The sequence below is a fragment of the Oncorhynchus masou genome, chromosome 13, assembly GCF_036934945.1.
Source record: "Oncorhynchus masou masou isolate Uvic2021 chromosome 13, UVic_Omas_1.1, whole genome shotgun sequence".
NCBI classification, from domain to species: domain Eukaryota; kingdom Metazoa; phylum Chordata; class Actinopteri; order Salmoniformes; family Salmonidae; genus Oncorhynchus; species Oncorhynchus masou.
In genome coordinates, this window is record NC_088224.1 from 74,512,629 (window position 1) to 74,530,458 (window position 17,830).

The window sequence follows — 17,830 nt, forward strand, 5'->3', positions numbered from 1 at the left end:
AATAAGTTTTAATGACTCCAACCTAAGTGTATGTAAACTTCGACTTCAACTGTACATTCAGATGTGTGCCTTTCCAAATCAAGTCCAATCAATTGAATTTACCTCAGGTGGATGCCAATCAAGTTGTAGAAACATCACAAGGATCATCAATGGAAACAGGATGCACCTGAGCTCAATTGAGTCTCATAACAAAGGGTCTGAATACTTATGTAAATAAGGTAGTTCTGATTATTTTGAATACAAAATCTAAAAACCTGTTTTCTATTTGTCATTGTGGGGTATCGTGTATAGAATGATGAGGAAATGCTTTTATTGAGTCCATTTTAGAATAAGGCTGTAACATAACAAAATGTGGGAAAAGGCAAGGTCTGAATACTGTCCGAATGCACTGTATATCTATTCTATTGTGTTGTATGCCAAGTGGATGAGTAGGGAACAATACAGAGTGACTGCAGTAAAATAACAATTCATCCGGCCTGCCAGCAAGAAAGACATACAGTGGGGCAAAAAAGTATTTAGTCAGCCACCAATTGTGCAAGTTGAGAGAGGCCTGTCATTTTCATCATAGGTACACTTCAACTATGACAGACAAAATGAGAAGAAAAAAATCCAGAAAATCACATTGTAGGATTTTGAATGAATTTATTTGCAAATTATGGTGGAAAATAAATATTTATCTCAATACTTTGTTATATACCCTTTGTTGGCAATGACAGAGGTCAAACGTTTTCTGTAAGTCTTCACTAGGTTTTCACACACTGTTTTCACACACTGTTGCTGGTATTTTGGCCCATTCCTCCATGCAGATCTCCTCTAGAGCAGTGATGTTTTGGGGCTGTTGCTGGGCAACACAGACTTTCAACTCCCTCCAAAGATTTTCCATGGGGTTGAGATCTGGAGACTGGCTAGGCCACTCCAGGACCTTGAAATGCTTCTTTCGAAGCCACTCCTTCGTTGTCCGGGTGGTGTGTTTGGGATCATTGTCATGCAGAAAGACCCAGCCACATTTCATCTTCAATGCCCTTGCTGATGGAAGGAGGTTTTCACTTAAAATCTCATGATACATGGCCCCATTCATTATTTCCTTTACACGGATCAGTCGCCCTGGTCCCTTTGCAGAAAAACAGCCCCAAAGCATGATGTTTCCAACCCCATGCTTCACAGTAGGTATGGTGTTCTTTGGATGCAACTCAGCATTCTTTGTCCTCCAAACACAACGAGTTGGTTTTTACCAAAAAGTTATATTTTGTTTTCATCTGACCATATGACATTCTCCCAATCTTCTTCTGGATCATCCAAATGCTCTCTAGCAAACTTCAGACGGGCCTGGACATGTACTGGCTTAAGCAGGGGGACACGTCTGGCACTGCAGGATTTGAGTCCCTGGTGGCGTAGTGTGTTACTGATGGTATGCTTTGTTACTTTGGTCCCAGCTCTCTGCAGATCATTCAACTCAACCTGCCTGTCGGCAAGAAAGAGATACAGATACACAACTCAACCTGCCTTTCGGCAAGAAAGAGATACAGATATAGAACTCAACCTGCCTGTCGGCAAGAAAGAGATACAGATACACAACTCAACCTGCCTGTCGGCAAGAAAGAGATACAGATACACAACTCAACCTGCCTGTCGGCAAGAAAGAGATACAGATACACAACTCAACCTGCCTGTCGGCAAGAAAGAGATACAGATACACAACTCAACCTGCCTGTCGGCAAGAAAGAGATACAGATACACAACTCAACCTGCCTGTCGGCAAGAAAGAGATACAGATACACAACTCAACCTGCCTGTCGGCAAGAAAGAGATACAGATACACAACTCAACCTGCCTGTCGGCAAGAAAGAGATACAGATACACAACTCAACCTGCCTGTCGGCAAGAAAGAGATACAGGTATACAACTCAACCTGCCTGTCGGCAAGAAAGAGATACAGGTATACAACTCAACCTGCCTGTCGGCAAGAAAGAGATACAGATATAACACTCAACCTGCCTGTCGGCAAGAAAGAGATACAGATATACAACTCAACCTGCCTGTCGGCAAGAAAGAGATACAGATATACAACTCAACCTGCCTGTCGGCAAGAAAGAGATACAGATATACAACCCAACCTGCCTGCCGGCAAGAAAGAGATACAGATATACAACTCAACCTGCCTGTCGGCAAGAAAGAGATACAGATATACAACTCAACCTGCCTGTCGGCAAGAAAGAGATACAGATATACAACCCAACCTGCCTGCCGGCAAGAAAGAGATACAGATATACAACTCAACCTGCCTGTCGGCAAGAAAGAGATACAGATATACAACTCAACCTGCCTGTCGGCAAGAAAGAGATACAGATATACAACTCAACCTGCCTGTCGGCAAGAAAGAGATACAGATATACAACTCAACCTGCCTGCCGGCAAGAAAGAGATACAGGTATACAACTCAACCTGCCTGTCGGCAAGGAAGAGATACAGATATACAACTCAACCTGCCTGTCGGCAAGAAAGAGATACAGATATACAACTCAACCTGCCTGTCGGCAAGAAAGAGATACAGATATACAACTCAACCTGCCTGTCGGCAAGAAAGAGATACAGATATAACACTCAACCTGCCTGTCGGCAAGAAAGAGATACAAATATACAACTCAACCTGCCTGTCGGCAAGAAAGAGATACAGATATACAACTCAACCTGCCTGTCGGCAAGAAAGAGATACAGATATAACACTCAACCTGCCTGTCGGCAAGAAAGAGATACAGATACACAACTCAACCTGCCTGTCGGCAAGAAAGAGATACAGATACACAACTCAACCTGCCTGTCGGCAAGAAAGAGATACAGATACACAACTCAACCTGCCTGTCGGCAAGAAAGAGATACAGGTATACAACTCAACCTGCCTGTCGGCAAGAAAGAGATACAGGTATACAACTCAACCTGCCTGTCGGCAAGAAAGAGATACAGATATAACACTCAACCTGCCTGTCGGCAAGAAAGAGATACAGATATACAACTCAACCTGCCTGTCGGCAAGAAAGAGATACAGATATACAACTCAACCTGCCTGTCGGCAAGAAAGAGATACAGATATACAACCCAACCTGCCTGCCGGCAAGAAAGAGATACAGATATACAACTCAACCTGCCTGTCGGCAAGAAAGAGATACAGATATACAACTCAACCTGCCTGTCGGCAAGAAAGAGATACAGATATACAACCCAACCTGCCTGCCGGCAAGAAAGAGATACAGATATACAACTCAACCTGCCTGTCGGCAAGAAAGAGATACAGATATACAACTCAACCTGCCTGTCGGCAAGAAAGAGATACAGATATACAACTCAACCTGCCTGTCGGCAAGAAAGAGATACAGATATACAACTCAACCTGCCTGCCGGCAAGAAAGAGATACAGGTATACAACTCAACCTGCCTGTCGGCAAGGAAGAGATACAGATATACAACTCAACCTGCCTGTCGGCAAGAAAGAGATACAGATATACAACTCAACCTGCCTGTCGGCAAGAAAGAGATACAGATATACAACTCAACCTGCCTGTCGGCAAGAAAGAGATACAGATATAACACTCAACCTGCCTGTCGGCAAGAAAGAGATACAAATATACAACTCAACCTGCCTGTCGGCAAGAAAGAGATACAGATATACAACTCAACCTGCCTGTCGGCAAGAAAGAGATACAGGCATACAACTCAACCTGCCTGTCGGCAAGAAAGAGATACAGGCATACAACTCAACCTGCCTGTCGGCAAGAAAGTGATACAGATATACAACTCAACCTGCCTGTCGGCAAGAAAGAGATACAGATATACAACTCAACCTGCCTGCCGGCAAGAAAGAGATACAGGTATACAACTCAACATGCCTGTCGGCAAGAAAGAGATACAGATATACAACTCAACCTGCCTGTCGGCAAGAAAGAGATACAGATATACAACTCAACCTGCTTGTCGGCAAGAAAGAGATACAGATATACAACTCAACCTGCCTGCGGCAAGAAAGAGATACAGATATACAACTCAACCTGCCTGCCGGCAAGAAATGCAGGCAGATATTAGTATACAACTAAACCCAGTTCAATCCAAAAGCTTTTAGTGTCCATGTTAGAGAGATATTGGAATTTGTCTCCGATTTGCACACACAGACCCAGAACACAAGGGGATTCAGCTTCTTAATGCTGTCCTCCATCATATGTAGTATGCCCTGATGACTGAGGTATCTCTGCCCTCTAAATAGGCTAGCCTTAGCTAGCCTTAGTGTAGAACAGGGATTCCAGTTGGACCTTTTCCATTTGAAAAGCAAGAGAACACCACATTGAAGGAGAATCAGCCCTGCAATGGGATTGACTGTTCACCTTCAGTAAATACCCTCAATAGCTCATAGTAAATCACACAAGTAAAACAAGACAATGCACTTATTTCAGAGTATCTAATTGCCAATTAGTAACCCAATTGCAAAATGCTATAGTGTTTGCCTAATTGATAGCTTTTACAGCAATAACCTTCCTGGTAGGCTGCCTTTACCCTGGCAGCCCCTCGCAGCAAGCCACATTTTACCTCATTAGATTACTGCAAATTGCAGAAAATGGGAAATGGGTTCATCTACCTAAGTGGTGTGATTGAATGTATGTTTATGAAGCTTTTATGAAAGCAACATTTCTTCTCGCCATGTCTGTTTCTCGTTGATTTCCAGACACAGTGGGAAACCACTATGCTAATTACAACGTGAACAGAACAGGGAAACTTTTACACGATATACAAACTCAAATACAAACTCTGATCAAGTCTAGCTGAAGTACAATCTCTGGTGACTATTAAAAACACATTAGGGATCTTGGTGTGATGCCAACTTTACTTTTTACTCATCAACTTCACAAATAATCAGACCTCTGTGATCTTATTCGTATTACTGCTAATGTCTCCATTTCAATTACTAGTCAAAGGAATCCCTACTTTATTTCCCACCATTGATTATAAACTCTCAGTGGAACAATGTGACACGGTGTACAGCAGTGGACCTCCTCAGGGAGGTGGGGGGGGGGTATATATATTTTTATTTTTTTACCTTTATTTTACTAGGCAAGTCAGTTAAGAACAAATTCTTATTTTCAATGACGGCCTAGGAACAGTGGGTTAACTGCCTGTTCAGGGGCAGAACAACAGATTTGTAACTTGTCAGCTCGGGGATTTGAACTTGCAACCTTTCGGTTACTAGTCCAACACTCTAACCACTAGGCTACCCTGTCGCCCCAGGGTAGCCTATATGACAGAGAAAGGTGTGAGCCACGATTCTGACACTTTGCAGCGCATCATATTTGTAAACATCGTTAATCACAGATTAGCAGATTACAAAATAACAAGACCCAGAGGATGATTTTATTTATCGACTTCGTCTGTTATGGATAAGGGCTGGAAGGGTGTGTGAAGGGATGCACATCGTCTGAGGAAGAGAGGTCTGAATTTGAATAAACCAACACTCTTTTGTCGCCACCCACCCACAATCCAGTGTTGCTCCAAACCTCCAACCGAGGCCAGGCACCATCACCAGAGCTACTCTCCTACCTGACAGTTACCAGCAGTACCAAGTCCACACCCCCTGCTCCCAGTACCATACACTCCCATTAATATTACATCACAACATCTCTCCTTCGATCACACGTCTTAAAAATAACTAAAAAGCTTAAAAACATTGATAAACCAGACATGCACAAACAAAATGTTACATACTCACACAAACCAATATTGTACTCCCTCTATACATTTTATAGTATGCATAATGCCCAAAGAAGGCGATCATAAAGGTTCAATGGGTTCAGTTGGGTCTAATAAGCGTCCCTGACATGGCATGATGCTAGCATCATCTCTTAACATAAACAATTGGACGTCTCGGTTCTGAGGTGTGATAAATATAAAGCATATTTGGCAGAACAACAGCCAGAGTAACACATTGCCTCAGCATAAGGCATCCATCCATGGTAGATCTGAGGAACTTAGAAAAGGCAGACAGTAGAACGCATGCATGTCAAGAACTCAGTCTTTTGTCACTTCAACGTGGCCCCTGCAGTTGCCGAGGAAACCGCTGCTCTGCGTTGCCACGGCGCACATACAGAGTGATGTGGATGCCACGGTTCGGTGATCCAGGGGCCGTCCACTACTCTTCCTCATCCTACTCCTTCCTTCTGTCCTGAATGCTCTGCCATAGAACAGACCACACCACACATCCACCACTGCCCAGATTTAACAGTACCTTCTGTCTTTGTGTTTATAGATTTGCTGAGCACCCTGTGCAAGGTTTCCACCAGTTATTTTCAAGAGACAAGAGCAAGAGAAAAAATACATGTTTTTTTACACCAAAACATAAAGTTGTCTTCTCTCCACCATTGTCATCTTTTTTTGTAATGCATTTTATATTGTATTGCCTTCTGAAAATAACAGATGCACTCAGTAAATCAGGCCTGTAGTATGTAAATCAATCAGGGCCCTCTATGTTAATTGATAGCTAGCTAATTGAAGCACTAATCCAGTCACTAAGTACTGTACTGCCTCCTGGCCTCTGCTTGGGAGTATGTCCACAGTAAACAGCAAGAACAGAGCAGGTCATCAATGCCTCGTTTCTTAACCCATGGAGGGGAGAGGGTGACAGAATACCTATCAACTCTAGAATACCTATCAACTCTAGAATACCTATCAACTCTAGAATACCTATCAACTCTAGAATACCTATCAACTCTAGAATACCTATCAACTACAGAATACCTATCAACTCTAGAATACCTATCAACTCTAGAATACCTATCAACTCTAGAATACCTATCAACTCTAGAATACCTATCAACTCTAGAATACCTATCAACTACAGAATACCTATCAAGTACAGAATACCTATCAACTCTAGAATACCTATCAACTACAGAATACCTATCAACTCTAGAATACCTATCAACTCTAGAATACCTATCAACTCTAGAATACCTATCAACTCTAGAATACCTATCAACTCTAGAATACCTATCAACTCTAGAATACCTATCAACTCTAGAATACCTATCAACTACAGAATACCTATCAAGTACAGAATACCTATCAACTCTAGAATACCTATCAACTCTAGAATACCTATCAACTCTAGAATACCTATCAACTCTAGAATACCTATCAACTACAGAATACCTATCAACTACAGAATACCTATCAACTACAGAATACCTATCAACTCTAGAATACCTATCAACTACAGAATACCTATCAACTCCAGTATACCTATCAACTCTAGAATACCTATCAACTACAGAATACCTATCAACTCCAGTATAACTATCAACTACAGAATACCTATCAACTCCAGTATACCTATCAACTCCAGTATACCTATCAACTCCAGTATACCTATCAACTACAGAATACCTATCAACTACAGAATACCTATCAACTACAGAATGCCTATCAACTCCAGTATACCTATCAACTACAGAATACCTATCAACTCCAGTATACCTATCAACTACAGAATACCTATCAACTACAGAATACCTATCAACTACAGAATACCTATCAACTACAGAATACCTATCAACTCCAGTATACCTATCAACTACAGAATACCTATCAACTACAGAATACCTATCAACTCCAGTATACCTATCAACTACAGAATACCTATCAACTCCAGTATACCTATCAACTACAGAATACCTATCAAGTACAGAATACCTATCAACTACAGAATACCTATCAACTACAGAATACCTATCAACTACAGAATACCTATCAACTAGCTGCTGATCTGAGACTAGGAGGAATAATATTACAGACAGACCACTCTGTTAGGGGAGAGCAGAGTGTAGGACAGGGGTCTCCTGCTTCAGTCCTGGAGAGCTACTGGGCAGGCAGGTGTTTGTTACAGCTTGGCACTTAAATACCTGATTCACATAATTGCAATTGAAAAAGAATGCCACTGAATGGGACCGAGAGCACGACATCACTAGAAATGAGGCCTTTAAGAAATAGAAATGTGTTCAGGAACTGCCTACTTGTGTTAATTATTCTGTGGACTGAGATAGTATAGTAGAGACTGTAGAGGGGCTTGATAACTATTGGATCTGAGGTGAACAGAACAGGACAGGAAGTTCACCACTGTCCTATAGTCCACTGTGCCAGTCTGTCGTCCCCCACTCTATTCACCTGAGAAAGGAGAGGGACAGTGAGCGAGCGAGCGAAATCGATAGTAGGTGCATGTCTCCCTACACATAACAGAGGTGAAAGTTGAAGCCTGCACCAGAGACTGTCCTCCTGAGTAATTACATGAGCGAAGCTCTTAACATACAAAACTGACCTCGCTTTCAAGTGTACCAGTGTTAATAATCAGTGTTCATAATGAACATAATCCATAGGTCAAGGTCCTCGACAACCTTGCTCCAAGCAACAACTGCAAGGAAGGAACAGCTTGGTAAATTGCAGTTTCTACAAGAGCAGTGATATGCTACTGCTCCCTGGTGTACAAGGAAAACATGACAGCCACACAGGGGCATGAACACCTACCTGTTCATTGTACACACAGACATTCACACATACTATATTTTCATTCAGAAGCAGAAAGACTATTTGCCATTCTATAAAATTGTTGATAGATTATCATTGTTGTATGTATATCATTGATAGATTGAAATGTGTAATATATTCTGTTGTGATCTAAAAACAAATAGTATTTCAAAAAAGAAATGTGTAACATACTGTATCTTCACAATTCACATAGTTAATAGAAAACTAAAGATTAGATAAAGCCTGTAAAAGTTGTGTGTTTCAACAGAAATGTATACATAACACTTGTGTTTGTTTAATAAGTAACCTCCAAAGAAAGTCCATCCTTATAATCTGTATGGAAGCCAACCCAAGTAGTATTCCTATCTTGTGTTTAGCCTGTGCTGAACACATGGCGTGTCATAATGACCGAGCAGAACGACTGCCAGTTCCTTCCGTTTCTGCAAGTTCATGGTGAGTATGTAAGTGTAGCTACCCAGTCACAGTGAATGTTATGAATGACCTGACTGACAACTGTGGGAAAGTTCAGTCATTAGTCATCAATCCCTAATCTATGACATTGTGCCACAAAACCAGTGTAAATCTTTATCTTTAAAAGCACACAAGTATAAACATATATCAGTACAGCGCGTTCTTCTTCAGAAAACATTCCTCCAATGAATAGTGAGACAAGCACATGGTATAAGTCCATCTTTGGACCTGTAGTAAGGCCTCCTTCAAAAAGGCACATCAGTCATCGTTAAGTGACTTTGTTCACATGAAGTGTTATCCCTCTGTGCTGTTAGTTCACTGGAAGTGTTATCCCTCTGTGCTGTTAAATGTGTTTGTTCACTGGAAGTGTTACCCCTCTGTGCTGTTAGTTCACTGGAAGTGTTATCCCTCTGTGCTGTTAAATGTGTTTGTTCACTGGAAGTGTTATCCCTCTGTGCTGTTAGTTCACTGGAAGTGTTATCCCTCTGTGCTGTTAAATGTGTTTGTTCACTGGAAGTGTTATCCCTCTGTGCTGTTAGTTCACTGGAAGTGTTATCCCTCTGTGCTGTTAGTTCACTGGAAGTGTTATCCCTCTGTGCTGTTAAATGGGTTTGTTCACTGGAAGTGTTATCCCTCTGTGCTGTTAGTTCACTGGAAGTGTTATCCCTCTGTGCTGTTAGTTCACTGGAAGTGTTATCCCTCTGTGCTGTTAAATGTGTTTGTTCACTGGAAGTGTTATCCCTCTGTGCTGTTAGTTCACTGGAAGTGTTATCCCTCTGTGCTGTTAAATGTGTTTGTTCACTGGAAGTGTTACCCCTCTGTGCTGTTAGTTCACTGGAAGTGTTATCCCTCTGTGCTGTTAAATGTGTTTGTTCACTGGAAGTGTTATCCCTCTGTGCTGTTAAATGTGTTTGTTCACTGGAAGTGTTATCTCTCTGTGCTGTTAGTTCACTGGAAGTGTTATCCCTCTGTGCTGTTAGTTCACTGGAAGTGTTATCCCTCTGTGCTGTTAAATGTGTTTGTTCACTGGAAGTGTTATCTCTCTGTGCTGTTAGTTCACTGGAAGTGTTATCCCTCTGTGCTGTTAGTTCACTGGAAGTGTTATCCCTCTGTGCTGTTAAATGTGTTTGTTCACTGGAAGTGTTATCTCTCTGTGCTGTTAGTTCACTGGAAGTGTTATCCCTCTGTGCTGTTAGTTCACTGGAAGTGTTATCCCTCTGTGCTGTTAAATGTGTTTGTTCACTGGAAGTGTTATCCCTCTGTGCTGTTAGTTCACTGGAAGTGTTATCCCTCTGTGCTGTTAAATGTGTTTGTTCACTGGAAGTGTTATCCCTCTGTGCTGTTAGTTCACTGGAAGTGTTATCCCTCTGTGCTGTTAAATGTGTTTGTTCACTGGAAGTGTTATCCCTCTGTGCTGTTAAAGGTGTCTGTTCACTGGAAGTGTTATCCCTCTGTGCTGTTAAAGGTGTCTGTTCACTGGAAGTGTTATCCCTCTGTGCTGTTAAAGGTGTCTGTTCACTGGAAGTGTTATCCCTCTGTGCTGTTAAAGACCACTGGAACCGAATAGGCAACGCGAGAGCGAGGAATCCTTCCATCCGTGCAAAAATACAAATGTGAAGTAGTGGTGTAGGAGGGCATTATATTAACTATATTAATCACCTGGAATCATTTGTTTATTAACAAAGTCTATTAACTGACATTGCTGACTAAGATCAAGAAATGGTCATGAGAAACGGAACGTAAGTATTTAATAACATTGTGAATGAAATGAATTCCAATATACAAAGCAAAATCATAAGTTACAAGGCATCATTGGTGATAACAAGGCATTAGTCAGAGAGAGAGAGAGAGAGCGAGAGTCCTTCACGGACATTGATTACCATTGTTAGAGTGGAGAGTTCAATATCTTGTCAGTATATTCCAAAATCTTTGCCATGGCTAGAATCAGAGTCTCTCAGGATAGGTTGGATAGCCTCTCACTCACCTCCCACAGCTTCCTAGCCAAAGCATCGTCCCGCCCCTTGGCGCCTACTTCCTGTAGAGCACATGAAGAGAAGTAGCGTCCACTCAGCGGCTCGATCCCCTCTTGGAGGGCACAGTGTAGGGTGGTCTGGGCTCCCCTCTCAGCATCCATGAAGAAAAGCTTAGAGATGGGCTCCAGAAAGAGCCTCTGCCATAGTTTCAGGTTGCGACCAAACTCAGTGTGAATGACCCCTAAATGACAAATGGTAATTTAGTATGGGATAGGATGGAATAGAATAAACCACATTGTCTGCAATGTTTTGCAAACACAGTACTGCTGTGTAAAAACACACTATACAATACACACTTGACACATACTAGCCATCTGAAACATCAAACAGTCTGCATATAGATAACAGAAAAGCTCAAATGTAAAACCAAGTAAGAAGGATCCCTTCTAGGTTCTCCAAGGCAGAGCAACTGACCTGGGTGGAGGCTGTAGGTGGAGAGCAACTGACCTGGGTGGAGGCTGTAGTTGGAGAGCTACTGACCTGGGTGGAGGCTGTAGTTGGAGAGCTACTGACCTGGGTGGAGGCTGTAGGTGGAGAGCAACTGACCTGGGTGGAGGCTGTAGGTGGAGAGCTACTGACCTGGGTGGAGGCTGTAGGTGGAGAGCAACTGACCTGGGTGGAGGCTGTAGGTGGAGAGCTACTGACCTGGGTGGAGGCTGTAGGTGAGAGCTACTGACCTGGGTGGAGGCTGTAGGTGGAGAGCTACTGACCTGGGTGGAGGCTGTAGGTGGAGAGCTACTGACCTGGGTGGAGGCTGTAGGTGGAGAGCAACTGACCTGGGTGGAGGCTGTAGGTGGAGAGCTACTGACCTGGGTGGAGGCTGTAGGTGGAGAGCTACTGACCTGGGTGGAGGCTGTAGGTGGAGAGCAACTGACCTGGGTGGAGGCTGTAGGTGGAGAGCTACTGACCTGGGTGGAGGCTGTAGTTGGAGAGCTACTGACCTGGGTGGAGGCTGTAGGTGGAGAGCTACTGACCTGGGTGGAGGCTGTAGGTGGAGAGCTACTGACCTGGGTGGAGGCTGTAGTTGGAGAGCTACTGACCTGGGTGGAGGCTGTAGTTGGAGAGCTACTGACCTGGGTGGAGGCTGTAGGTGGAGAGCAACTGACCTGGGTGGAGGCTGTAGGTGGAGAGCTACTGACCTGGGTGGAGGCTGTAGGTGGAGAGCAACTGACCTGGGTGGAGGCTGTAGTTGCAGAGCAACTGACCTGGGTGGAGGCTGTAGGTGGAGAGCAACTGACCTGGGTGGAGGCTGTAGGTGGAGAGCAACTGACCTGGGTGGAGGCTGTAGTTGGAGAGCTACTGACCTGGGTGGAGGCTGTAGGTGGAGAGCTACTGACCTGGGTGGAGGCTGTAGGTGGAGAGCTACTGACCTGGGTGGAGGCTGTAGTTGGAGAGCTACTGACCTGGGTGGAGGCTGTAGGTGGAGAGCTACTGACCTGGGTGGAGGCTGTAGGTGGAGAGCTACTGACCTGGGTGGAGGCTGTAGGTGGAGAGCAACTGACCTGGGTGGAGGCTGTAGGTGGAGAGCAACTGACCTGGGTGGAGGCTGTAGGTGGAGAGCAACTGACCTGGGTGGAGGCTGTAGGTAGAGGGCAACTGGCCTGGATGGAGGCTGTAGGTGGAGAGCAACTGGCCTGGATGGAGGCTGTAGGTGGAGAGCTACTGACCTGGGTGGAGGCTGTAGGTGGAGAGCTACTGACCTGGGTGGAGGCTGTAGGTCAGGGGTGTCAAAGTCAAATGGACGGAGGGCCAAATAAAAAATTTAGCTACAAGCCGAGGGCCGGACTGTTCGAATGTTCATTGAAAAAATTTTAAATGACGCATATAGTCTAGTGAACCTAATTGAACCTACTGAAAACCTAACAAATATATTCCAATATGATCAGATAAATAAAGCAATATTTTCTTATGGCTCTGTCAGTAATCTTTAATTTTCAACAGACACAAAAGACAAATTTCCTTTATATAAAAATCCCCATAACATGAACATTAAATGAAAGAAACCGGTATTCAAGGCACCATCAGTAGCCTATATTTTCTATTTTAGCAAAAGTGGGCTAAATTTACTTCAAAGAAAAAAACAATAATAGCAATTTTCTATCATCCACTCAACTGAAATATTTTTAAAATATAATTGGATTGAAATACAATAAAATAAAGTGCAAAAATCTATTAATCAAAAACAACACTTTGTTTAAGGAGAAGTAACATGCAGTGAAAACAAATATTAAACTTTAACTTTTAAACTTGAACTGAGTAAAAACTCTAAATATGTGATTGCACAGTAATGTTCACTTGTTTGAGGTTGAGGGTGATACTTGGTGGTGTCCCATCTTTTCCACAAGTTCATCAATGTTCGGGGTAAGGCTCTGAGCTGAGGAAATCCTCAGAATTGAGTGGAGGTGTTCAGCAGTAAGTCGACTTCTGTGTGATGTTTTGTTCAGGTTCATCAAAAAAAAAGTTGTTCACACAGGTATGTGCTGCCAAACATAGACAACGTTTGAGCAGCCTGGATGCGCAGCTGGGGCATTGTGTCGGGGAGGAAACGGGCGAACTCCGCAGCACCCACTGCCGCATATTTTGCCCTCAGTGCATCATTGCATTGGAGGTCAATCAACTCCATTTGGAGGTTTGGTGGTGAGCTTTCCACGTCAACAGCAAATGGGTTACCGAGCAGTTCCAACCTGCTTTTTGTGCTTCAAAGTCAGCAAATCGGCGTCGAAAGTCAGCGGCAAGCATACCTATTTTATCAGCCAACTGTGCGCTCGGGAACGCACTGGTAGAGAGCTTCTCTTTCATGGTCTGGCAGCTGGGAAAGTGGCTCAAATTTTCTTTCCGCATCTGCGTCTCCCACAGAGTCAGTTTGGTTTTAAATGCCTTCACTGTACTGTACATATCAGAGATGACATGATCCCGACCCTGCAGCTGCAAGTTCATTGCATTCAGATGACTCGTAATGTCACACAGAAAAGCCATTTCACACAGAAACATTTCGTCTCGGAGTTGTGTTGTGTCTTTCCCTTTGCTGTCCAAGAACAGACAAATCTCCTCACGAAGCTCGAAACATCTTTGAAGCACCTTTCCCTGGCTTAGCCATCGCACCTCTGTGTGATAAGGCAAATCACCATGCTCCGTTTCTAACTCCGTCAGAAATGCCTTGAACTGGCGGTGATTCAAACCTTTGGCTCTGATAAAGTTAACTGTGCGCGTGATGATGCTCATTACATGCTCCATTTTCAAGGCTTTACCGCACAACGCTTCCTGGTGTATGATACAATGATAAGCTGTCAGCTCACCTGTCGCGTTTTCCTCTTGCATCTTTTCCCGTATCTTCGCCACCAGTCCGCTCCTGTGTCCACACATCGCAGGTGCTCCGTCGGTTGTCAAACCCACGAGTTTTTCCCAAGGCAGCTCCATCTCATTTACACATCTTGACACCTCTTCATACAAATCATGCCCCGTAGTTGTGCCATGCATAGGACGTAAAGCCAAAAACTCCTCTGTCACGCTTAGGCTGGAGTCCACTCCGCGGATGAAAATTGACAACTGGGCAATGTCAGAAATGTCGGTGCTCTCATCCACAGCCAAGGAATATGCAATGAAATCTTTTCCCTTTTTCACAAGCTGCTCTTTTAGATTGATGGACAACTGGTCTACTCTCTCGGCAATGGTGTTTCTGCTCAGACTCACATTTAAAAAGAGTTGCCTTTTTTCTGGGCAAACTTCGTCACAAACTTTAATCATGCAGTTTTTGATGAAATCCCCTCCGTAAATGGCCGGGCTGATTTAGCGATCTCTTCTGCCAAAATAAAACTGGCCTTGACAGCAGCCTGGCCTTGTGATTTGGCTTTTTTGAACAGAGCCTGTCGAGATTTGAGGCCTCGTTTTAATTCCTCTGCCTTTTGTAGCCTTTGTTCCATGTCCATATTCTTGTTTTTGTCCGCGTGTTTCGTTTCATAATGTCGTCTCAGATTATACTCTTTCAGTACCGCCACACTTTCTCCACACAGAAGACACACAGGTTTTCCAGCTACCTCCGTGAACATATACTCCGACTCCCACCTTGTTTGAAACCCCCGGTTCTCAGTGTCCACCTTCCGTTTTGCCATTTTTGATGGGTATCTGAAAGTTAATTTTACTGTGATGCTGACGACTGCTGTGCCAATAAATATTGAAATGAAGCAGCCTACTGCTCGGTGCATCACCGTTGCATTGTGGGAAATGTAGTATTGGTGCGTGTAAAAGATCTGCGGGCTGCCGGCTTGCTGCGGTCTGCGGGCCGGTTCTAATAATAAATCAAGATCATCCCAGGGGCCGTAAAAAACCTTCTCGCGGGCCGGATGTGGCCCGCGGGCCTTGACTCTGATATATGTGCTGTAGGTGGAGAGCTACTGACCTGGGTGGAGGCTGTAGGTGGAGAGCTACTGACCTGGGTGGAGGCTGTAGGTGGAGAGCTACTGACCTGGGTGGAGGCTGTAGGTGGAGAGCTACTGACCTGGGTGGAGGCTGTAGGTGGAGAGCTACTGACCTGGGTGGAGGCTGTAGGTGGAGAGCAACTGACCTGGGTGGAGGCTGTAGGTGGAGAGCTACTGACCTGGGTGGAGGCTGTAGGTGGAGAGCAACTGACCTGGGTGGAGGCTGTAGGTAGAGGGCAACTGGCCTGGATGGAGGCTGTAGGTGGAGAGCAACTGACCTGGGTGGAGGCTGTAGGTGGAGAGCTACTGACCTGGGTGGAGGCTGTAGTTGGAGAGCTACTGACCTGGGTGGAGGCTGTAGGTGGAGAGCAACTGACCTGGGTGGAGGCTGTAGGTGGAGAGCTACTGACCTGGGTGGAGGCTGTAGGTGGAGAGCTACTGACCTGGGTGGAGGCTGTAGGTGGTAACGCTGGTCCCCTCCAGGCGGTTGGCCAGCTCCCGGGTGAAGAGCACGTTGCACAGCTTGCTGTGGCAGTAGGCCCTGAAGTTATGCCAGGTGGACTGGCCGGACACCAGGTCCTTGTGGGTACCCAGGAGGGCAAAGTCGACAGAGCCTAGCCGGTGTAGGAGAGCCGACACGTTGACAACACGACTAGGGCCACACTCCTTCAGCCGGTCCAGCAGCAAGCAGGTCAACAGGAAGTGGCCTAAGTGGTTTACCCCAAACACCATGCCGAACCCATCCTCAGTGTAGCCAGGCCCCAGCATTCCTGAAACAAATCACATTTTATTGGTCACATTCGCCGAATACAACAGGTATAGATAGTACTTTGAAATGCTTACTTATGAGCCCATTCCCAACAATGTAGAGCTAAAAAGTAAGAAAAATATTTGCTAAATAAAAAAGGAAATAGTAACACAAAATAACAGTACTGAGTCAATGTGCAGGGGTATGAGGTAGTTGAGGTAATAACGAGGCTATTTACAAGGAGTACCAGTACTGAGTCAATGTACAGGGGTATGAGGTAGTTGAGGTAATAACGAGGCAATTTACAAGGAGTACCAATACTGAGTCAATGTGCAGGGGTATGAGGTAGTTGAGGTAATAACGAGGCTATTTACAAGGAGTACCAGTACTGAGTCAATGTGCAGGGGTATGAGGTAGTTGAGGTAATAACGAGGCTATTTACAAGGAGTACCAGTACTGAGTCAATGTGCAGGGTTATGAGGTAGTTGAGGTAATAACGAGGCTATTTACAAGGAGTACCAGTACTGAGTCAATGTGCAGGGGTATGAGGTCATTGAGGTAATTCAAGGTGACAGACAGTGAGACCAGAGACAGGGAGTAAGGCTACACAATGTCCAAGTATTTCTATATTTGTCTTAAAATGTGTGTATTGTTTTATCCATAGGGTAAGAAGAGATGTCACATTTCATTTAATAGGGTTCACTGAATAGAGAAAGGTTGTTTTATGTATTGGGAATGAATGTTTACATTCCCTCTTTCTCTGTCGTACCTGCATTGTTGATGAGCAGGTCCAGTCTGAGTTCAGTCTTCAGGAAGGTTTCAGCAAAGGAGCGAACAGACTTCAGACTGCCCAGATCCAGATGCATGAACACCACCTCATTGCTCCCACTCTCCTACAGAACAGAGGAATCAAACAGCGGATTTCCAACACCATACATTTTCACGCAGGGCAAACAAATCCCTGATCAGTATGTATTGAGATGGCTATGCCACAACATAATATTTGGATTATTATGATATCAATAAGGCTCCTCTAACCCTTCTGATATCATAGACAGCAGCCTCAGCTTTCTGTTTGCTGCGGCAGGCAAGGATGACCCTTGCACCTCTCTTGGCCAAATCCAAAGCAGTAGCCTTTCCAATACCAGTGTTACTCCCTGGGGAACAACAAAACACATATTAATGTAAAGGTCTTCCACATGAACGCACTTAAAACGTGCGCACACTAAATCAGTCCCCATCACATAGTAAGGCAACAAAATGTGCCTAACTAACCTGTTACAATAGCAGTCTTTCCTTTAAGTGTCACAGAGCTCGTGCATCTTGATCCTCTGATCACATTGTAATAAAGTATCAAATACAACGCAATACCTACTGCCAGAATAGATAGCAAAACCGACATTATTACAGTACCGAGCGTTGTTTCCGAATTCGGGAATGTAATTTAGTTTGAAAGCTATCAAAGTTCAGCTGGCTAACATACGGCATGTGATGTTTTTGTTTTTATTACGCCCTCAAAAGCTTCCGGGTTTAATTTCTACCTGCAGTACGGAAGTATTCCACCAGATGTCGTTTTTGTAATCTGCATGAAAATCGGCCCCATATTGAGG

The 17,830-nt window shown here is 44.2% G+C and overlaps 1 protein-coding gene across 1 annotated transcript; it reads right to left on the reverse strand.

Annotated features, from left to right (window-relative positions):
* Positions 1 to 10,755: 10,755 nt before the first annotated feature.
* On the reverse strand, positions 10,756 to 17,758 carry dhrs13a.3 (dehydrogenase/reductase (SDR family) member 13a, duplicate 3). The gene is made up of 5 exons (XM_064985109.1): positions 17,496 to 17,758; positions 17,259 to 17,377; positions 16,990 to 17,113; positions 15,916 to 16,242; positions 10,756 to 11,238 (listed from the first exon to the last, which is right to left on the reverse strand). Exons 1-5 carry the CDS (start codon positions 17,620 to 17,622, stop codon positions 10,979 to 10,981), a joined length of 957 nt encoding a protein of 318 aa, XP_064841181.1. The 5' UTR covers positions 17,623 to 17,758; the 3' UTR covers positions 10,756 to 10,978.
* Positions 17,759 to 17,830: the final 72 nt, after the last annotated feature.